Source organism: Aulonocara stuartgranti (assembly GCF_965226115.1).
Source record: "Aulonocara stuartgranti genome assembly, chromosome: 7".
In the NCBI taxonomy this organism is placed as follows: Eukaryota; Metazoa; Chordata; class Actinopteri; order Cichliformes; family Cichlidae; genus Aulonocara; species Aulonocara stuartgranti.
This window is the reverse complement of record NC_138945.1, coordinates 43,799,062-43,818,768: the sequence shown is the minus strand read 5'-3', so window position 1 is coordinate 43,818,768 and position 19,707 is coordinate 43,799,062. Positions and strand designations below refer to the sequence as shown.

Below are 19,707 nucleotides of genomic sequence, written 5' to 3'. Positions count from 1 at the left end.
GGCATACACAGACACTCCCTGGCCCAAGCATGGCATCCAGTGGAAAAGTCATCAGCGCAGTGAGAGCAGCAGGTCAGCAAAGTGTGCTGAGACTGAGGTGGAGATGGAAAGATTCCCTTAAACTCTGGCTGTAGTGCTGAGATGTATGATTATTACCTCTGTACAGTATTTTCTGCATTGAGTTGTGCAGTTCAGGCTGTGTTGCTGTGATGTGAGTCCAAGTGTTATGAATTAAAGCAATGTGCCAGTTTTCAGACAAACTTAAATTAACAGCTTAGACACATCTTTCTCACCACAACACCATTATCATTAATTCTTGTTTTAATACACCCCTGCCATCAAACATCTTCTCTTTCTTTTCTTTGTTTTTCTTTGCATGTTTCTCACAATTCGTCCCCCATCTGTCCATTTCTCCAGTATGAGCTGGTGTCCATCCAACCTGGTTTTTCCTGATCAGGAGCAAATAGACAGCAGAAGGTAAATGGCAGAAGTCAACAGTAATACACAGATATTGTTTCGTTTCAACAGCTCTTCGATAGAAGAGCGACTTAAAACCTCTGACTATGATGTAAGACGAGCACAGAGAAAGATGACACAACAACATACCAATGCGCATTATGAAATGAGGTCTGGTTAGACGTGTGGTTCAGCCTAGCAGGCTGCTGTGTGCTTTGTGGCTGCACCCTGCTTCTCTCTCTCTCTGCTCCAGGTGCCAGCCTCCTTTCTCTTGTGGAGCCGGTGCACAGCTTTTCCACCCAGACACTTTATTCTTATTCCACTCTCTGCCCAAGTCTTTTGGTGAAATATAACAATTTGGGGGTTCGTCCAGGATGTAAAAACAGTCAAACCCATCCATGGTTTACCCCACCTCTCGCCCTATGACAGCTGGTCACCAACGACACTGGTGTATAAATCAGGATTGTGCATGCATGGATGGATGGATAGAACCTGGACATGAATACGAACCGGAACTAAATTAAAAGAAAGTTGGCAGAAAGTCCTGAAAGGCTATAAAAGTATGAAAGTTGTAAAATAATAACTACTCAGCATAGCACACTTACTATGAGGAGACAGACACAGAGCAGAGCACTGGTTTTATACTACAGTATTGAGTGATAAGTGGAGGAGCCGTGCACTGACATCACCAGCAGAAAACAGTGTGCCACCTGAGTCAGGAAACATGGTCCTACTTCATTTCTCCTTTCATCCAGCCACAGTCTAGAAAGTCTAGAAGTGGGCACAGAAGTGGTGCAGGACCAGACACAGTGTGCCAGCATCAGTGATCAGGAGGTGGTGGCTGCAGGCAGGAGTTCACAGGTGGAGAGCCTGGACAGGGGGTCTCTGGCCTCCCTAACCGAGGAGGAGCAGGAAGGAGACAGCAGCAGCATTGATAGCCAGGTGTGTCCTCTTACTTTTTTTTTTTTTTGCTTTGTTATTCGATGAGAGGACGGATTTATATACTTGTCATTTTCATTTCTTGTGTGTTGTTAGACATCATTGATTGTCAGCTGTCCTGCCATCTTTCATCATCCAACTCTCACCAAATCCATCTCCATGGTCACCGTCACTCAGCGGGACGTACAGGGTGAGTCTCTCAGTCCTCTGTCTCTGCCTCTCGTTTGTTCTGAGAAGTAAAGATTCTCGACGTTCTCCGCTAAGATTCTTTCATCCTGCTGCACCCATGAATACCTTTTAGCGAGTGGGTTTCCTCCATCAAAGCGACGAATCAGCTTCTCTGTCAGTATCTCTCCGCTCCTCCCAAAAACTAGACGCTTCTTTTCCATTGGCTCTTCCTCCAGTGATGAGGAGGAGGAGGGAGGGAGTAAGTATGAAGATTGTCCCTGTAGTGTTCCCTCTGTCAGTCTGGTGTCCTGTAACACTGACCATCAAAGCAGTTCAAATGTGTCGACCCATTGCTGGACCCCACGTGTTTGTCTTCAGAAGCCTAAACTAATAAACTAGTCTGTGTAAGTGTGACGAGTGTCTCCCTTTCAGTGTGCCGTGTTCAATGTGACCTAAACCTCTGACCAGCTAGTGCATTAACATTACTTTCAGGTGGTTCTTTTACTAAAACAGTGTTATTGTCGTAATATTACCCATGACAAAGTATGAAGGGAATGATTGATTGTTTGAGCAGCCGTGCTGAAGGCTGCTGCAGGTGAGACACTTACACAGAGCACATAGGATGCAGTCTGTAAACACGAAGCCGCCCACAGAAAAGGTAAGGCAGGCTATCAAGGAACTGCTGACATCTGAAAAACAGTATGTAGCTGTGCACGTTTATTTTTCTTACGGTACTCCTGCCAGTGATACAGAGCACGGCACTAGTACTGACTCAGCACATCTGCCAATGTCTTTGGTTAACTTTGTGTTTAGTCATTTTATTAGGGTTAGAAGTGCAATGGAGTTCATCAGTCATCACTTTTGTTGTCGTGTCAACCAATTACTAAAAGCAGGCTTTGCTTGGTAACTGTGGCGTTGAAGACATTGCTGTGCAGTTCAGACTACAGCTGTGTTGTCCTGATCAAATGATGATTGTCGTCTTTGCCTCATGCAGGTGTGAACTCATTCTGCAGTCACTCTGGGTCACTGGCATCCAGGTAGGAAGAGAAGCTAATAAATCTTTTTTTCTCTGCTTCACTTTTAAAGCACATCATACTGAAGAGATGCAGCACAGGCTGCATGTAACTGAGTGCATGGCACGCTGATCCTGTTGGGTTTTTCATTTGAGTTTGTTATTCTGTTTCTTCAGGCCCATGACTGTAATGTTAATGGGTTTCAGTTATTTGAGAGAACAGGAAAACGTTTGCTGATATAAATAGAAATGAGCATTGTGCCTTTGAAAGTTCCCTTTGTGTTGTTCAGTATTTCAGAGGATGAGCCAGGTCCCCTGCAGAGCGAAACTGAGGGAAAAGGAGGGCCTAAAATTGGTCGGAGATTCAGCTACCTCCGCAACAAGATGAGCAAGAAAGTCAAGGTGAGAAATGTTTACACACAGGATGTGATGCAGCCACTTCTTCTTTTCTAACACTCTGACGTATGTTTGGAGATGACTGTAGAGCGTAACGCTGATGTGTCCATGTGTGTGCCCTGGCTGATAAAAACCAGGGTATTTCAGTTATATTCTTTATTTTTGCAAATGTATTGAAATGCTGAATTTTTCCATACTTTGTCAGGTGCATGAAGTATTCAGCACAGGTGAACATTTGACTGTGTTCACTGTGTTTTTGGGTAATGAAGCATTTAAAACACAGCATGCCAAACTTTGGTGGCTGTAGCTCAGGATGTTAAGCAGGTTTTCTGCTAATCGCGCGGTTGGTGGTTCGAGCCCTGGCTCCTCCAGTCTGCAGGATGAAGTGTCCTTGGGCAGGATACTGACCCCATGTTGTTCTCTGGTCCAAATGTGATTAATCGTTGGAATTGTGAATGGGTGATATATAAAGTAGTTATAAAAGCAGCAGTCCATTGTAACTGCTCGCAGTTGGAGCTGTCAGACTGTTTGTTTGCGGGCAGTTCAGCATAGCGCTGCAGACTGTCTGCATGTTGTATCTGTCAAAGGGGGAAGTGTCAAAATTCTGTGGGTTGCTGCAGAGAACACAGATGTCATGAAAGACAACTAGTTTGTAATGAAGTGAAACCAACTGTCTGTTCTTCATGCAGGCTTTTTGATAGTTTCTTTTTTTTAAGTCACAAAGAGCTCCATTGTGGCTCTCTTTCTTCTTTAAGTGAACTTTTCCGCCATGATTCCACCTGTACAGAGTCTTCACTGTCACTCTGCATGCTGGACTGCACACAGCCATGTGTGTGTAAGTTGTGTACTCTGTGACTAGGGATGCATACAAACTGACCCAAATATACCTGCAATATTTAAAGTTTTGTTTGTGAGTGGACTGGAATTTTTCTCATGGTTAGCAAAAATACAGCAGATACTAATATAGTGCTTTGGACACCCGGACTATATGATGACTATATGATCTGATAATCAGATGATCTGTGGCTTGTAAGCCTGGCTGGGTCATACAAGCACAGTCAGGCTGACCCCACTGCAGCTACTTGTGGGCTACTGTGGTGAAGTCAGTGTGACGATAGTTTGTGGTTCACTGCAGAGCTGTGCAGTTACAGGTCTGCACATCAAAGCCGTGCGTGGGATGTTGTGTAAAATGGAAATAAAAATGCAGTGCAATGACTTACAAATCTTACAAATCTCTTAAAGTCATGTTTTATTCACAATAGAAGACAGAAACCATATCAAGTGTTTAAACTGAGATATTTTTATTATTCCATGAAAAAATCGAATAGTAAAATGTTTTTGATGTGCTGTGTTTGCCTTTTATCACAGGATGATACAGGTTATATGCCAAATATCAGTGTGGACACAGTGGCATTTGTTGGCATTTGTTAGAGGTAATTAGTCTGAGTTCAGACGAGTTTAATGTGACTCATTGTGCATTTCTCGTACGCAGCAGACCCCCTACCCAAAAAACCAAAGAGGGAACTGAATTTAAATAAAGTTGAAGTGAAACCAAATATTCAAATAAATGAATAACTGCACTAAAACTGAGACGTAACAATACAAAACCCTGCTGAAACTGTTAAAGGAAATCTGAAGCCAAAAACAGGAACGAAGTGTGACATCATACATCTCAGAAAAAGATTTATTTTTATCTAATGCCATCACATACGTTATGGTAAAATAGTGGCTTCATCAAGACGGACAGAACTCTGCAAAACAACCAGACAGACAGCAAAAGAGGAACTGTGTGTGTGTGTGTGTGTGTGTGTGTGTGTGTGTGTGTGTGTGTGTGTGTGTGTGTGTGCATGCAGAAATGAACAGTGCACTATCTCAATTCAAAGGAATGAGAAATGTCAGGTTTTGAAGTGTGTTGGTGTCTTTGCTGTTTTCAGGACAAGGAGAGGAGGGGGGAGGGTAAGCAAGAGAGCAAAGCACGAGAAAAGGCCCCCCTGTGCCCCCCCGGCTCCACGCTGTGTCAGCACAGCGGCAGACTCCTGTGCAATAAGGAAACGTTCTCCTGCAACAGTAAGGCCCTCGTAGCGCTGTCTTTCTGACACGTGCCAGCTCTCTTACTCTCCTGCTGCATTTCTGCTCTTTCCTTCCTGCTTTTTATTTCACCTCCAGTCTGGGATCATCACTTCCTCTTCTCCGTACTTCGTTATCTCCATGCGTTTTCACACCTTTGATAACACCATCATACTGCTCTGTGTAATAATGCTGTAGTTGTTTACATAGAAGTGGTTAGTCGTGATTAGTAGTGGTTAATAGTCTGGGCAGTCATCAGACAGCAACAGGGTTCTGTGTGGCTTGTGCTTGGTCCTCCTCTGCCTGTATGGTTTTTCACCCACAGTCCACACAGCTGCTGGGCTTGCTGTGGTAGGATCCACTCTGTACTTGTTTGGCCTTTAATAACAGGAACAGAACCAGCAGACCTCTTTTGTACCCCAGCCTTTACAGACAGAGCTGACTGGACAGTATTTGTGGAGTTGCAGACTTGAAGCCTCAAACTGAAGGAAAATACTCAGGGTAAGATGATGGAAGGTGTTGCAGGTACAAAGAAGCTGGAAAACTGAGCAAAAGAAAAGGTTAAAGCTGAGTGGGACAGTCCGGAGGAGGCAGCCAAACCTGGGGACAGAACCTGCCAGTTTTTCTGGCGGATGATTTTATGCTTGTTTCTTTATGGGTTTAGTTTTTCAATCATCAGCCATAAAAGGCTGATGGAGTACTGTTGTAAGTGTGTGGACGGCATGGATGCACAAGTGTGTGAATGTGATGACTTCAAAACGAGGCGAGGTATGAGTTTGACATTGATAGCATAGGTGTATCTGCCTGGAGGCTGAGGGGTAGCACTGACCAGCGCTGGTATTTCTTCTTCCTGTGAGCTGGACTGAAGCCATGGCAGCAGTCACTGCCTTCTGGTTTCTTTGCCTTTGCACGCAGAAGAGAAGAGTGTCAAAGGATGTTGTAGTGTTAAAGAGACGGAAATATCAAGGCTATAGCTGAATAGTCCAAAACTTCCTGTTCCACTTCACGGTGACCTTGATGGAGAAGGTCATGAGGTCAAGGAAGAGTGTTAAGGAGAATTTCCGAGGACCAATGAAGAGAAGCACGGTGCTTAGAGGCTCCAGCTGCACTCAGACTTCCTAAGAGAGTGATGCTGATGATGAGGCTCCTCCTTAGTGAACCCACCACAGTACATCCAGCTATGAAGTGAAATATAGCATGTGTGTCAGAAACGCTGCTGCAGAGATGAGCCACTGTAGCTCCTGACATTATGGCAGCTGTAAGAATAAAGCATTGCATAAATGTATGTGACCTGCCCTCTAAAGTGCTGTGAGGTCAGTAAGACATTAAAGTATGTGAGATGAATGTGGCACCCTGTGTGTGTGTGTGTGTGTGGTTGGGGGTGAATACACTAACATAGCTGTTTCTGTGCTGCCTGCAGACTGTGGGGTCCTCGTCAGTGACAGATCCACGGAGAGCCCGTCTGTCTGTGCAAAGAACAGAATAAAGGTAGGTATGGTACACAGACTCATGATGAATGTGTTACCATCAGGAATAACTGTAGATGAACAGCTAAACCACATGTTCTAATTTAGAGGTGAGGTATAAATCCATCATAAATGTATTTTACAAGTCTTCTTTAAGTTTAATCTGTCATGTTTGTCTCTATCAGCAAGCGGCGGTGCCAGAAGGCGTTCCTGGGTCGTCTGTTAACACGAGGAGTAAAAGTAAGAACACATGGAGAACTTTACAGAGGAGACACAGGGGAGCGAATCAACTAAAGCTAAAGACACTTTCAAAGAATCCTTTATATCAATCCGTCTAAAAATTCCCAGTTTCCCTCAGATTTGACTGGTGATTTTATCTGTATATGTCCTAGTGACCATTAAAATAAAGCTGTGGGTCTCAAGTCATTCATTTAGATACAGGTGCTTTAAAATAACTGCACAGCTGTGTTACTAAGAAAGCTGCTGAGTTTGAATCTATTCCACCACTCCCATGATCAGCAGAAGCCCATTAGCAAAAGAAGAGAGGTTTCCACGTTCTGTCGGTGCCGCACAAACGCACACTGTCCGCACTGCAAAGTGCAACACAACGTTAATGTACACATGTACTTGAAGACAAATTCCTGTCTTCACTCAGTGCTGTTCCTCTGTCAGGATAGAAAAAAGGTCCAGCTGTCACTCCAAAGCCAGCGTACAGTGATGGCACAAACACAGAACAAGCTTATGATTGAGTGCAGCATGTTTGACTTTTTACTCAGTTTGTAAAAGAGCAAGTCAAATAAGGACACTGGGAGGTAGCAATGCAGCATTTCTGAAGGAGCTTTAGTTCTCATCGAACTAAAGCTCTAAAGCATGCTTGCAACTCAGACCTGAGCAGACGGAGCACACGCAGAGAGAGGGAGCTGCTTTTGATTGGTAGACAGAGCTTCTGATGTCCCAGCAGTTCCACTGATAGACACCTTCTGGCTCATAGTATGAAGAAGAGAACTACAAAAGAACTAGATTGCTGCTTTTTAATGAGCAAATAATCAAATTCATTTTCTGTTTTGATATATTTTTATCTAGCTACATCTTCTACATCATCGCTGTCGTCAAGGTCCTCATCGTCACGTTGGTCAACAGTAACAATGCCCAACGACCACCTTCCTATGCTGTCTCCGAGAAGAAACCGCAGAACCTTCAGCCCTCACAGCAACCTGGCTAAGAGCATCTCCATTAGCAACATACCATCGTAAGACGTTACGACTAATTAACTTTGTTTCTGAAAATTCCCAGTTAGCTCTAAACGTCACGTGTACACACGAGCACAAGTGACTGTCTCAGCACTGAGCACACATGCCGTCGCTCGATGTGCTCTTCACAGACGTGAAGACGGGTTTTTCTGTTCTTGTCACTAGAACTAGTGGCAGCTCCAAAGGCGTCATATTGTTCTTGCGACTATGTGATGTATGTAGAAAGCAAAGCCATTAAAATCCTGCTCATCTTCATAGTTTTGTTCCTTCAGGTTAGACGATGCTGCACTCAAGCGCCTCAAAGTGCTGTCCCAGTCCACCGACTCTCTCCATCAGGGGAGCAAAGTCAACGCTTCAACTGAGTCTCTCACTGATGAAGGTAGAACACAACACACACACACACACACACACACACACACAGTTTAGATTCAAAGAATGATGGTTTGAGCTGCTGTGTGTGTGTGTGTGTGTGTGTGTGTGTGTGTGTGTGTGTGTAGGTACTGAGATCACTGAGACCCAGCTGATGGAGTTTGAAAATGACATTAAAGATCTGGCAGCTGATTCTTGGAGCGGCATGGTGGATAAGAAGTTCTTGAAGTCCCTGAAGAAAGATGAAGTGAAGAGACAAGATGTCATTTATGGTAAACTGTGCTGTGACTCAGTGGGGAGTGACAGACTGCTGTCGGGGCCAGACATGGAGATAAGAGTGTTTTCTCTGCACAGAGCTGTACCAGACGGAGGTTCACCATGTGAGGACTCTGAAGATTATGTCGGAAGTGTATCACAAAGGCCTTCAGAAGGAGTTGCAGCTTGATCTTCAAACTCTGAACAAGGTGATCAAAGAGCAATTTCACCCGTCGACACGCTTGGGTACACACAGTATAACGACCTGTCTGTCCAACATTTCCCTAGATTTTCCCTGTTTTGGACGATCTCTTGGAGTTCCACACAGAATTCCTCTCATTGCTCCTGGAGAGAAAAAGAAATGCATCAACCGAGAGACAGAAAAGCAACAACTTCCTCATCTGCAGCATTGGAGACATCTTAGTTAAACAGGTGAGACGAGGACACGAGGAGGGTGTATGCGTGCGTGTCAGTGGTAAATAAAGTTGAAATAAATCCATTTCTGGTGGCCCTTACACTCCTCGTGTGTGGAGTGTGTGCTGTTGTCTTTTAGTTAAGTTCAACTCTAAGATATCTGTTTGGAAATCAGGGGTGTCGTTTGGTAGTGTCAGTGGTTGCAGTAAAGATCATGGCAGTCTTTCCATTAAGTTGCAGTTCTTTTGAGTTAATGGAAGAACTACAATATTCACAGCATGTTATGGAAAGCGCTGAATTTGCTTCCACCTTAAATGTGTTTACTTTCTTTTTTGTGACTTCTTAAATTCAGTTTTCAGGCTGCAGCTCTGTCCGCATGACAAAAGTTTATGGCAAGTTTTGCAGTCGCCACAACGAAGCCGTCAGTCTGTACAAAGAACTGCACGCCAAAGATAAACGCTTCCAGGCTTTCGTCAAGGTCAGAGCTGCTCTCTGTACACGCAGCACATCAGAGGACCTCACCTGCACTGTCTGGGATCTATGCATGACCTCAGTATCTTTGTGTGCAGAGAACAATGAGCAGCAGTGTTGTGCGGCGGCTCAGCATCCCAGAGTGTATTTTGTTGGTGACTCAGAGGATCACCAAATATCCTGTTCTGATCCAGAGGATCCTTCAGCACACCAAAGGTAAGAATGAAGACCCGTGGCAGCATCCACCGAGTCAAGCGCATCTTTCATTGTTCTTCAAACGTCACCTAAAAACTGTGCGGTGACACTGTGTCCAACATCTTTCCTCAGAACATAATTCATCCTAAACTCTTTATGAATCTCTGAACAGAGTCAGATAAGGAGCACGGCTTGGTTTCTGACGCGCTGCGCCTTGTGAAGGAGCTGATTACGGCTGTGGATAATAAAGTCAACCAGCAGGAGAAGAAACAGCGCCTGAAGGAGGTGTACAGGTACTCAGTAGTGTCAGTGATGGAGTTTGCCTACTCCTGGATCAGCTGATCACGTGGGTCATCAGAGCAGTTCATTCCTCCAGACAGTCGCCTCCCTGCCCACTCTTAGCTCAGAGCGCTCCACAAACACTCCCAAACCAACGCCTGAAGTATACGTTACACAATGTCAACTGATGAACGCTGAATGATGAATAAGCTTAAAGGCTGGCTGATACCTGGGCTGTACCTTCCACATATATACCACTTTTCTAGTCGTGCTGACTGCTCAGAGCAGTGCTGATGTTCAGCCTGTGTTTTACTCTCTGCATGTAGTTTTAGATTTTTTCTGTAAGCTTAGCTTGCAGAAACAGCAGTGCTCTTAAATGTGCCTGAGTGTAAACCTTTAATGTCTCACTGCAGTCGCACTGACAGTAAGTCCATCATGAGGATGAAGAGTGGTCAGATGTTCGCTAAAGAGGACCTGATCAGAGGGAGGAAGCTGCTGCACGATGGAGCGCTGCAGCTGAAAAACTCTGCAGGAAGACTCAAAGGTTCATCACATTTGCATCTTTGGACCAAACCTGACGTGAATTTATTCCGACTGGAGCTCGCTGTAATATTTGTTTCTGTGTGTTGCAGAAGTCCACGCCATGCTCCTGACAGATGTGCTGGTCTTTCTTCAGGAAAAAGACCAGAAATATGTATTTGCCTCATTGGTAAGTTTGGCACTCGGCACATACATAAGATTGTACCCAAGGATTCGGTTTGATTTGGAGCCTTTGTTCCCAGGACCAGCGCTCCACGGTCATCTCCTTACACAAACTCATTGTAAGAGAAGTGGCAAATGAGGAGCGAGGTCAGTCTCCTTCCTTCTCTCACATCTTTTGCGGATTTCAGTCACTGTGTGATTCAGTCTGGCTTTTAGTCAGCACGAACCACAATGGTTTCATCAAGGATTGCCTCGTGTCTCCTGCAGGTCTGTTTCTGATCACAGCTGGCACAGAAAAGCCAGAAATGGTGGAGGTGTTGGCCAGCAGCAAGGAGGAGCGCAACACATGGATGGCCATTATACAGGACGCTATGCAGTGCATGTGAGAATACACACACACACACACACACACACACAAAGATCACTGGCAGATGCACTTCAAGTCCTTTCTGCAGAAGTTTGTTCCTAACATGAAGGGTCAAAGGAAATAATATGTTTTACACAAGTGTAGTGGGTGCTCAGCACACAGCAGCGGTTAGCACGGTCTCCTCGCAGCAGTAAAGTTTTCATTTGAATCCTGGCTGAAGCCTTTTAGTCTGCATGTTCCCCCTGTGCCTACGTGACTTCCTCCCACAGTCCGAGCATGCGCCTCAGCTGCACTGGTGATTTTTAGAGGCCGTGGGTGTGAGGTGGATAAACACAAAGTAAAGTGCTGTATGGCTGTATGCTTTGATGTGGCTTGTAGGAGTGAGTAAGACTGCAAGTATGGCAGTCCGTTTACAGATGCTCCATTTCCAAAGTGTGGAGCTCAATTTGTGGATTATCTATTCAAAAAAGCAAAACTTTATTTCTTCCCTGCTGGAAGAAGTAGTGCTGCACAGTGTGAGGTCCCGTGGATAACACTGCCATCAAACTCTGTACATGATGTAGCATGGTGCATTAGACAAAGCTAAGCACAAGCACAGCTAAGTAATGCGAAAAAGGTCATTTAGGAAAAAAGAACAACATTTGACCAGTAAAGAAATCAAATACACGTTAAAACTGTTTGTGAAGCAGGAACAAAAAAAGATTAATTAGAATAATGATTAAATTAAAGTGCGATCGCCAAATTAAAAGCAGTTTAAGATGAAATGACTGACAATAATAACTGAAACCACAAATTAAAACCTAACAAAGAAGTAGAAATAAAATCTTCAGTATGGCAGACCTCTGTGCAGAGCTTGTAGGGCCTTTAAAATAAGCTTTTCATTTTTTATCTAGCAAATGAGTTCGAGCTGCTCTGTTTCCAGCAGTGCACGTTTGAGCGTTGTGAGCAATGTGGTACATTTATCTGAGCTGAAAGCAGAAGCTGGAGAGTATTCGAACATCACGCCAGGCCTTCATTTGTGTTCTGACAGGGAGAAAGATAAGGATGAGGGACTCCCAAGTGAGACGGAAGAAGACCGGAGACACCAGGAGAACAGAGCAAAGGAGATCCGCGGTGAGCAGCCGATGTTCCAGTTAACGTGCTGTAGTGGGCGGGGAGTCCCGTGTCATGTTGAGTGTGTTTGCATTTGTCCCTGATTCCAGAGCTTCTGCAGAGGAAGGATGAGCAGATTATCAGTCTATTGGAGGAGAAGATACACATCTTTAGAGAGCTGGGTAACTGCAGTCTGTCTCCAGAGGATGCTAACACATCGGTCATGGAGCGGATGTTGTTCAGAGCCACACCTGATAACGTCACCAAAGGAGAGCCGGTCATAAATGATGCTGTGAGAGAAGGTGAGCAGGCCTCTGAGGTTACTTCTCGTCATGTGCATCTCAGAGATGACGTGTTCAAACCTGTTCCTCTCTGTCAGTGGAGGCCCTGCATGCTTTGGTCAGCGGAGGTTTTGGTGCAGCGGCCTGCGGTCCAGGCGGCCTGACAGGGGGCGCCGTGGGACCAGTCTGCCTGCCCAGACGAGCGGAGACGTTTGGAGGCTTCGACAGTCATCAGATGAACAGCAGCAAGAGTAAGACACGAGCAGGTCATCAAAGATGTCAGGGCAGGTGTTCACGCTCCTGTGAGACCGACTCTGCCGTCATCACAGCAGCTGTCTTTATCATGACCAGCCTTTAAAAGCCTTCACCTCCTCTTACTGTCAGATGGAGAAAAGGAAGAGGGCGAGGAGTCAGTGGACCTCCGCAGGACTGAGTCCGACAGCGTGCTGAAGAAGGTAGGGATGTGTGTGTTTCACATAGGGTTATTCATCTCATTTAAGATGACTCATTTCTTTAATACGTTCCTGCAGGTTTTACTGTGATGAAAACGAAATGTGCCTAACTGATCAAATGGGAAGAGGCATGGCTGCTATAAACAGAGTGGGAAATCCATATGTAATAAAGAACAAGATCAGCGCAGGTATTAGTGTTATGAAGTTGAGTCGATAGTGTAGTTGATAGTGTCAGTCAGAGCAGACATCGAAGGCTGCTTCTCTGACGTCACAGTCATTTTTTAAAAATGGAAATATGTGCGATAAATGTTTTTGCACAGCACTTTACTTTTCCCCTGTGAGCCATCAGAGGTTCAGAACTTTACCATCCTCTGACTTCTGCTCGCTGCAGTCCACATCCTGATGTTACCTGACCAGCACTTTGCAATGTGCTAACATGAACTGTGTGTGTGTGTGCCTCAGGGAGCCACTGCCAGCCTGCAGACCCTGCTAAAGAGAAACAATGAAGTAAGTGGGCTCCTCATTCAAACACAAACAGACACACTAGTACTACTCCATCACTTTAGCTACATCACACAGGACTTTTGATAAGGACAGGACAAAGAATATATTTTACAAGAAAAGCTTCAAAACTGCTTTGAAGGTGATGCTGAAAATATGGACGTGGCTGTTTCATAAGAATACAGTTTCTGCTTCCTTTCTGTGATGAGCTGCCGTCACTGAGAATTTTCCAGTCTAAGCTTGTCTTCACTGACTGCTGCAGCTGTCTGCAAAGCCACTTCTTCTCTTCCTGTTGTTTAATGGTGTGCTGCAAGCAATTGTAGGTCCAGTGCTGCCACCTGCTGGTGGTGTTTACACATTTTATCTTCTTAGACACCAGCAGAAGGACAGAAGTTGTTGCATAAGCTGTTATTTTTTTCTTGACAACTGTGACCATCCCTAGCTCTTTCTACATGTCAGGAGGAAAATAAAGATGAACCCAGTCATGTGATGTACTGGAGGTCTTATTTGTATAAACAGCAGTTTGAGCTGTTTTTACTGACTCTGGTGTGATGGTGTGTTTCTCCAGCAGCTCCAGCGCAGTGTGACACGTCTCCATGAGCTGCTCATTTCCCTGCAGGTACACATACACGTTTACAGCAGAGGTCACGTTCAGGCTAAGTTTTCACTTTACATTGACCGTCTGTCCCTGCCTGCAGGCTGTGGTCATCCAGCAGGACTCATTTATTGAGGACCAGAGGCAAGCCCTGAGCAGCCAACTCAGCACCACCTCCTCCAGACAGTCCATCTCTTCCTCCTCCTCCTGCTCCTCGCTCTCATCCTCAACTAGCTCGCGCCCCTCCTCCCTCATTGAGCAAGAGAAGCACAGGAGTTTGGAGAGGCAGCGGCAGGAGGTGGCCAGCCTGCAGGTTAGCTCTCACTACTGCTGCTTTCACATGTTGAGTCATGGCTGCAGTGAGCTCATCGTTCCATTGTTTGGCAGGATTCATGTTTTCATCCAGCTTCTTGTGACATCACACTTGTGGTTTGTTTTAGAAACAGCAGGCTGCACATCAGGAAGAAAAGAGGAAACGAGAGAGAGAGTGGGAGCTGAAAGAGAGAGCTCTGGCAGATCGGGAGGAGAGGCTGGGGGAGGAAGAGGAGCAGACGAGGCGGAAATGTCGGGAGCTGACAGAAGAGATGCAGATGTTACAGAGGAGCAAAGAAGAGTACCAGAGAGACGTGGAGTGGCTGAGGGAGGCGCAGAGGAGGCTGGAGAGAGACGAGGAGGCTCTGAGGAGAGACAATCAGAAGGTGGACGCAAATAGAGAGCAGGTCAGAGGTCATGTATGATGAAGGCGCTGCTAGTCTGATGCACTCGAGCAGCCTGCCTGTGACGACACTCGAGTGCTCGAGTGCCGTCACAGGCAGGCTGCTGTGTAGCTGTAGTCTCTGTGCACGTTCACCTAATCATCACAAATTAATCAGTAAACTACATGTCATGCACGCTGTAGTATTTTATGCACTGGATGTAGTGAATTCTGTTTTTCCATGTCTGCTTCCTCTTGCCATGCCAAGTTTTGGAGGTGGAGAGTGGAAATTTGGCATAATGACTCTCAAAGCCATGACAGAAGCTTCAAAAAGAAAACCAGTTGGTGGAAATGAACCGATAGATATCCTTCACCGTCTCACTCGCATCTTCATGCATGATCTAATCATTTTTGCAGTTGGAGGAGCTTCAGAGGTACCAGCGCACTCCCTCCACAAACTCAGACGACTCCTTAAGGTTCCACAGCACCGGGTCCCTGGATCTGGATTTAAAAGAAATAGCAGAACAAGCCAAAGAGGTAAGAACAAGGTCCTGCTTTAAAACCGCGTTTGTGTTAGAGTTTAGGAAGCTGCTGCATGAGCCCTTGAATGACTAATATTGTGGGTGAACATCAGGTGGAGCTCTCATCCTCCGCCCCAACCAAAGAACCTTTCCTCCGCATTGGATCCAAGAGGATGAGCAAAAACTTCAACCCCTTCTCCTCTAAGGCTCAGGGAGCAGAGAAGGAGTCCCAGCTCCCCTCCAGACTACTTCAACTGACCAAATCCAAAGAGAAGAAGGAGAAAAAGAAGAAAGGAAAAGGAGGGAAGGACGCGCAGACAGGTACAGTCAGACCGACTCAAAGTGAAGACGGTCATGGGTGGAGCGGTGCTCTGTGTACTGGTATCCTCCTACATAACTCTTGTGTTTGTCTTTAGAAAACAAAGGTGCAGTGATGTTGGATTCTCCAAACGACAGTGACTTCTTCATCTGAAGAGTGAACTCCTAACACCCAGTCGCACAGCTGACAGTGTGTGTCTGTCTCTGTCTGCTTGGCCCCAGACATTGCCCCAGCCTTCCCGTCACACAGACTGTACCATCAAAGGTCAAAGGTCGGGCAGGGTAACACACTGACTTAGCTGAAGTCTTTCCCAAGGTAACAGACTGCTCTGGAGACTATCCTGCCCACGCTCCAATAATGCCAAACTGGATGGATTCAGAAGAGTTTGTCCAGCAGCAGGTCCGAACATCGACAGCACCTGAGCCTGGAAAAGCTTAACTTGACCAATCACAAGCAAGATTTCTTTTAAGTGTTGCTGAAGCTAACTTTTGTTGCTTGTTGTGCACTCCTTACTTGTAGAACACACACACACACACACACACACACACACACACACAGCAGGTTAAACCATCATTCATTGTGAATGAAACAGACCCCTTAAATTAAAAAATCTGTGTTTATTTGATCTTGAGCTGAAGTGCCTTCCATGTGTCTGGTACATCACTGGCAGCAGGTATACGTGTAGCAGCAGTTAATCTGATTTGTAACAAAGTACTGATGAAATGTACATTATACAGAGCTGACCCTGCACTGTTTACATGTCAGTGTAGCAAGCTTCCTGCTCATTTCATTGGTCCTTCATTTCTGCCCAAGCTATCATTTCAGACCCGGCAGCAACATATCTAAAGCATGCACTGACCCGGGCTCTCCCATCACAGTCACCAAACTCTTATACGCTGATTTAAATTCAACTTAAGATTTTAATAACGAAACTGGACATTTTATTAGACAGATGGTTCACAAACCCAGCCAAGAGTGAAATCAAAGAAGGACAACTGTTATATTAGAACACTACATACCTCTGCATGTGGACAAGGGTCCACTCTAACCCCCATTTCTATTGCCTTTATTCACCCTCACAAAGCCCTGCCGGTGTGCATAACACACCCATCATACACTGGACACCCACAGGCTCGTGTGCTCCATCCACCTGTGTGGGGAATGACAGTCGAGGTCGAGACATTGCTTTACTTACTGCTGCACTCACTTGTTATGTTTACTCTACATGAAGCTTAATATTCCTATTCTTTTTAATAGAAGCACCTGACTCTTACTAAACAGCCCAATGCTGAAAAGTGGAACAAACACGTGAGAAGAAGACTTCTGTGATACACACCACTGGTTTGAATCTGCTTGTGTGCATTCCCCTGTGTTGACAGCTGCTTCTCGTCATGACAAAAATGGCGTGTCCTTGCTGAACTGCTCCTCTTTGAACAACAGATAACAGAGCCATTACGAGGAAGCCAGTCAAACATGCCAAAGAGAAGAGTCCATTAAATATTCATCACTTGTGCTTCTGTTTTTCTGCAGCGTTATGTTTCCAGATAACTGGATTCTCCCAGTGCATCACACAGGGAGGCTCGCTCAGGGCGTGTACATGATTATATGTAGCCTTCAGTGTCATATTTCCGAGGGCGGGGTTAATGCAGCAAAAGTGCTTTAGCTCTGCTCTAACCAGGTAGTACTCTAACCAAACAGCAGAGGTGAGAACAAAAGTTAACAAATAAAACCAACACTGAAAGACTGACACTCCTGCATTACACTTTCAAGCTCGTGGCGCTCCGTGACGCTGCTGTAGTGTCTGCTCACAGATAACAGAGGACAGAGATGGCAGCACGGGATGCTCGACAGTGACAGCACAGTGGTTTAACAGAGACGTGAGGAACTAGTCAGCAGTAAGATCAGGTATATAAACAGTACATGCTAAATTGTGTAGTATTTTTACACCAGCAGCAGTCTGACCTTTGTTTACACGGTCTCTTTGAATAGAGGCTGACGAGATTTTGATGAGAGGCTAAAGAAGCATTTCTGCTAATATCCATTTCTTTTTAGTGCAGTAATTCAAAAACTGCAGAAATAGAGGTTTAAAAAATAGTTTTGCACTTGGATGGAAGTATGTGTGGGTGTAGTATATGAGCAGCAGGTAAATGACTGAGAAGAAACCATTAAGGATGATACATAACAAGCCCATTAATACATTAGTCATGTTTTTGTGTTGAGTGGCACAAATCATGTTAACCCTGTAAAGCCTGAACCAATCATTACTAGAAAATTACATTTATAAAACAAATGTAGTTCATTAAAACTACTGACAATTTTTCTTAAAGAACTTAAATATTATTTTGCATATATGTGGTTGTTTTTATTTAGGTTTTTTTTACTATTTATTGTTGATTTGTTGAGCAAGTTATTTGTTTTTCGGCGGGGAGAAAGTCTCAAAGACTCATCTATCAAATATGAAACAGTTGGCATTATAGGGTTAAAGACACGTTTCACACTCACAACCAAACAGATGATCACTGATGGATTTTAGTGGAGGAGACACTCCAGCACCACCCACCCACCCACCACACAGCAGTACAGTGTTATCAGTGTACACTGATCCCTCAACAAACAAGCTCAGTCACTGACACTGCCTCTGTGTTGTTCCCGTGCACTAAAAATATTTCTAAAGCCATTAAAAATTTAAGTTTCACCATCTTTCTCGCTGTGTGTGGGATCGTCTTGAAAGGTTTTTGGAATAAAAACACGAGGTACAAAGTTTCTGTTTTATTTCCAAAGAAAAAAGATGGAGGCAGAGCAACACATTTTGTAAATATGTACAAATTTCAAGTGAGAGAAAAGCTTTATTTGTCTACTTTCTTCCTGATCTGGAAATATAATGTTCAATCCTAATAAATTACTATGCTATTGTCACTGTGTGGTTTTATGTACACGGATAGTATGTTAGCTGAGAGGAGACAGAGGAGTGAGAGCGATGTTGAGAAGCTCCTGGTATGCTGCATTGGTCAAAGTCCCTCCTCTCACAGGAGCATGTGGACCTGTGTTTCCACCGAGCTGTGTGACTGTAAATGAACTGGAATCATCTGTGCACCATTTCACTGAAAGTCACCAGAAGATCACTTTGAGTGAAAATGGATTTTTATTTTGTTAGTTAACATTAGAACAGGAGCAGTTTTACCACCATGTGCAAAGTGAAGTATTCAGTCATTGCCCCCTGACCAAGTTTCACAGCGAAACATTTTACTTGTGATGATGTTAAATCGTGTTAGCCTCTGTGTGTCCAGGGGCCCAGATGGGTCACCAGTGCAGGGCTGCCGTAGATGTTTATTCATTGAAAGTATTCGGTCTGATTGAGGTGCCCTTCCTATTCTGTGCTATACAAGGTACAGACGGGCTGAAAATCCTGCATTTGTTTTCTAGAATTTGTCCCATGATCCCTCTTTGTCTATCAAACCCTTAGGCAACCTCCTTAGAAATAACTCCGTATTTAAGGGCTCTAATCTTGAAAGCACAGTGCACAATATCTGTCTTTATACAGGCAGTTAACTACAGCACATCTGCATATTTGTATTAATTCAGACACTCTTTAGCAGCCACAAATGGGAGTTCACGTGCAGGTCCACCGGTCACAGTGATGGAGGTGAAAAGATGGAACAGAAAGGTAACATCAACAATTCAAGAAAAATGCAACAGACTCAAAAGTTTGAGTGCATTGTTGTTTTTAACAACCTCCGAGCTGCACGAGGTCTGTTTCTGAGGCAGTCACGGGCTGAGGTGGTGTTGAGTGATGGAGAGTGGAGAGGTAGTGGCATTTTCAAGAGAGCGCATGTTGTGACAGCAAGGCTGGATGAAAGATCGCTTGGACTGCTGTAAGTACCTGTGAGGTAATGTGAGTGAGTTAATGAGCTGGACCTTAAGGAACGCATTTGAATGATCAAGCAGCAGTGGTGCCAGCACTCATGCTGATCTGGTAGGGTTTTACCTACAACTTAAAGATCTATGATATGGAGATTTGGTGCTGTTGTAAAATGGTGTTTTGTAATGGAGACCAGGGGCTACACAACATTATTCCATGCATGTATTTGTTCTTGAATGAAGATACATGAAAACCACATGTATATTACTTGAGATATTTGATGAAAAACCGCTGTATGTTGCATTCTGTAAGATGTGAAACTAGTGGTTAAACCCACAAACTCTTTATTGTTTGTGATCTTTTTGCAAGCAGAGAGTCAGCTGCTGCAGCCGTTAATGTGTCATCTTCACTTTCCAGAGCCACAATGCCCATCTGTTTTCTAAATTGGAGCATGGGGTAGTCAGTGTAAGGCCATGTCTTTCACAATGTTTGGTTGCAAATCTTTAAACTGTCTATGTCAAAGTGAAACTGAGCGTTGCATAATCAACAGAAACATTTGCTTTTCAAAGACCAAGCGTTGAACCAGG

General features: G+C 44.6%; 1 protein-coding gene across 6 annotated transcripts in view; it reads left to right on the top strand.

The window, feature by feature from the left end:
• Positions 1 to 18,177, top strand: part of LOC309711176 (A-kinase anchoring protein 13) — a 61,625-nt gene extending 43,448 nt beyond the window's left edge. For 4 of the 6 annotated variants that reach the window (XM_082541279.1, XM_082541277.1, XM_082541278.1 and 1 more), the window contains 31 exons: positions 418 to 477; positions 1,212 to 1,398; positions 1,492 to 1,585; positions 2,558 to 2,600; positions 2,866 to 2,977; positions 4,906 to 5,038; positions 6,459 to 6,526; positions 6,690 to 6,744; positions 7,588 to 7,753; positions 8,027 to 8,133; positions 8,252 to 8,395; positions 8,478 to 8,587; positions 8,667 to 8,810; positions 9,145 to 9,270; positions 9,362 to 9,479; positions 9,631 to 9,751; positions 10,151 to 10,281; positions 10,370 to 10,446; positions 10,520 to 10,586; positions 10,707 to 10,821; positions 11,837 to 11,919; positions 12,009 to 12,200; positions 12,278 to 12,430; positions 12,564 to 12,634; positions 13,094 to 13,138; positions 13,701 to 13,751; positions 13,831 to 14,040; positions 14,168 to 14,446; positions 14,839 to 14,958; positions 15,056 to 15,263; positions 15,359 to 18,177. In XM_082541279.1, the coding sequence (XP_082397405.1) occupies positions 418 to 477; positions 1,212 to 1,398; positions 1,492 to 1,585; positions 2,558 to 2,600; positions 2,866 to 2,977; positions 4,906 to 5,038; positions 6,459 to 6,526; positions 6,690 to 6,744; positions 7,588 to 7,753; positions 8,027 to 8,133; positions 8,252 to 8,395; positions 8,478 to 8,587; positions 8,667 to 8,810; positions 9,145 to 9,270; positions 9,362 to 9,479; positions 9,631 to 9,751; positions 10,151 to 10,281; positions 10,370 to 10,446; positions 10,520 to 10,586; positions 10,707 to 10,821; positions 11,837 to 11,919; positions 12,009 to 12,200; positions 12,278 to 12,430; positions 12,564 to 12,634; positions 13,094 to 13,138; positions 13,701 to 13,751; positions 13,831 to 14,040; positions 14,168 to 14,446; positions 14,839 to 14,958; positions 15,056 to 15,263; positions 15,359 to 15,414 (3,646 nt within the window). In that variant the 3' untranslated portion in view covers positions 15,415 to 18,177. The remainder of the gene's footprint in view (positions 1 to 417; positions 478 to 1,211; positions 1,399 to 1,491; positions 1,586 to 2,557; positions 2,601 to 2,865; positions 2,978 to 4,905; positions 5,039 to 6,458; positions 6,527 to 6,689; positions 6,745 to 7,587; positions 7,754 to 8,026; positions 8,134 to 8,251; positions 8,396 to 8,477; positions 8,588 to 8,666; positions 8,811 to 9,144; positions 9,271 to 9,361; positions 9,480 to 9,630; positions 9,752 to 10,150; positions 10,282 to 10,369; positions 10,447 to 10,519; positions 10,587 to 10,706; positions 10,822 to 11,836; positions 11,920 to 12,008; positions 12,201 to 12,277; positions 12,431 to 12,563; positions 12,635 to 13,093; positions 13,139 to 13,700; positions 13,752 to 13,830; positions 14,041 to 14,167; positions 14,447 to 14,838; positions 14,959 to 15,055; positions 15,264 to 15,358) is intronic. The other 2 variants (XM_082541280.1, XM_082541281.1) reach the window with 2 other exon arrangements.
• The last annotated feature ends 1,530 nt before the right edge of the window (positions 18,178 to 19,707 follow it).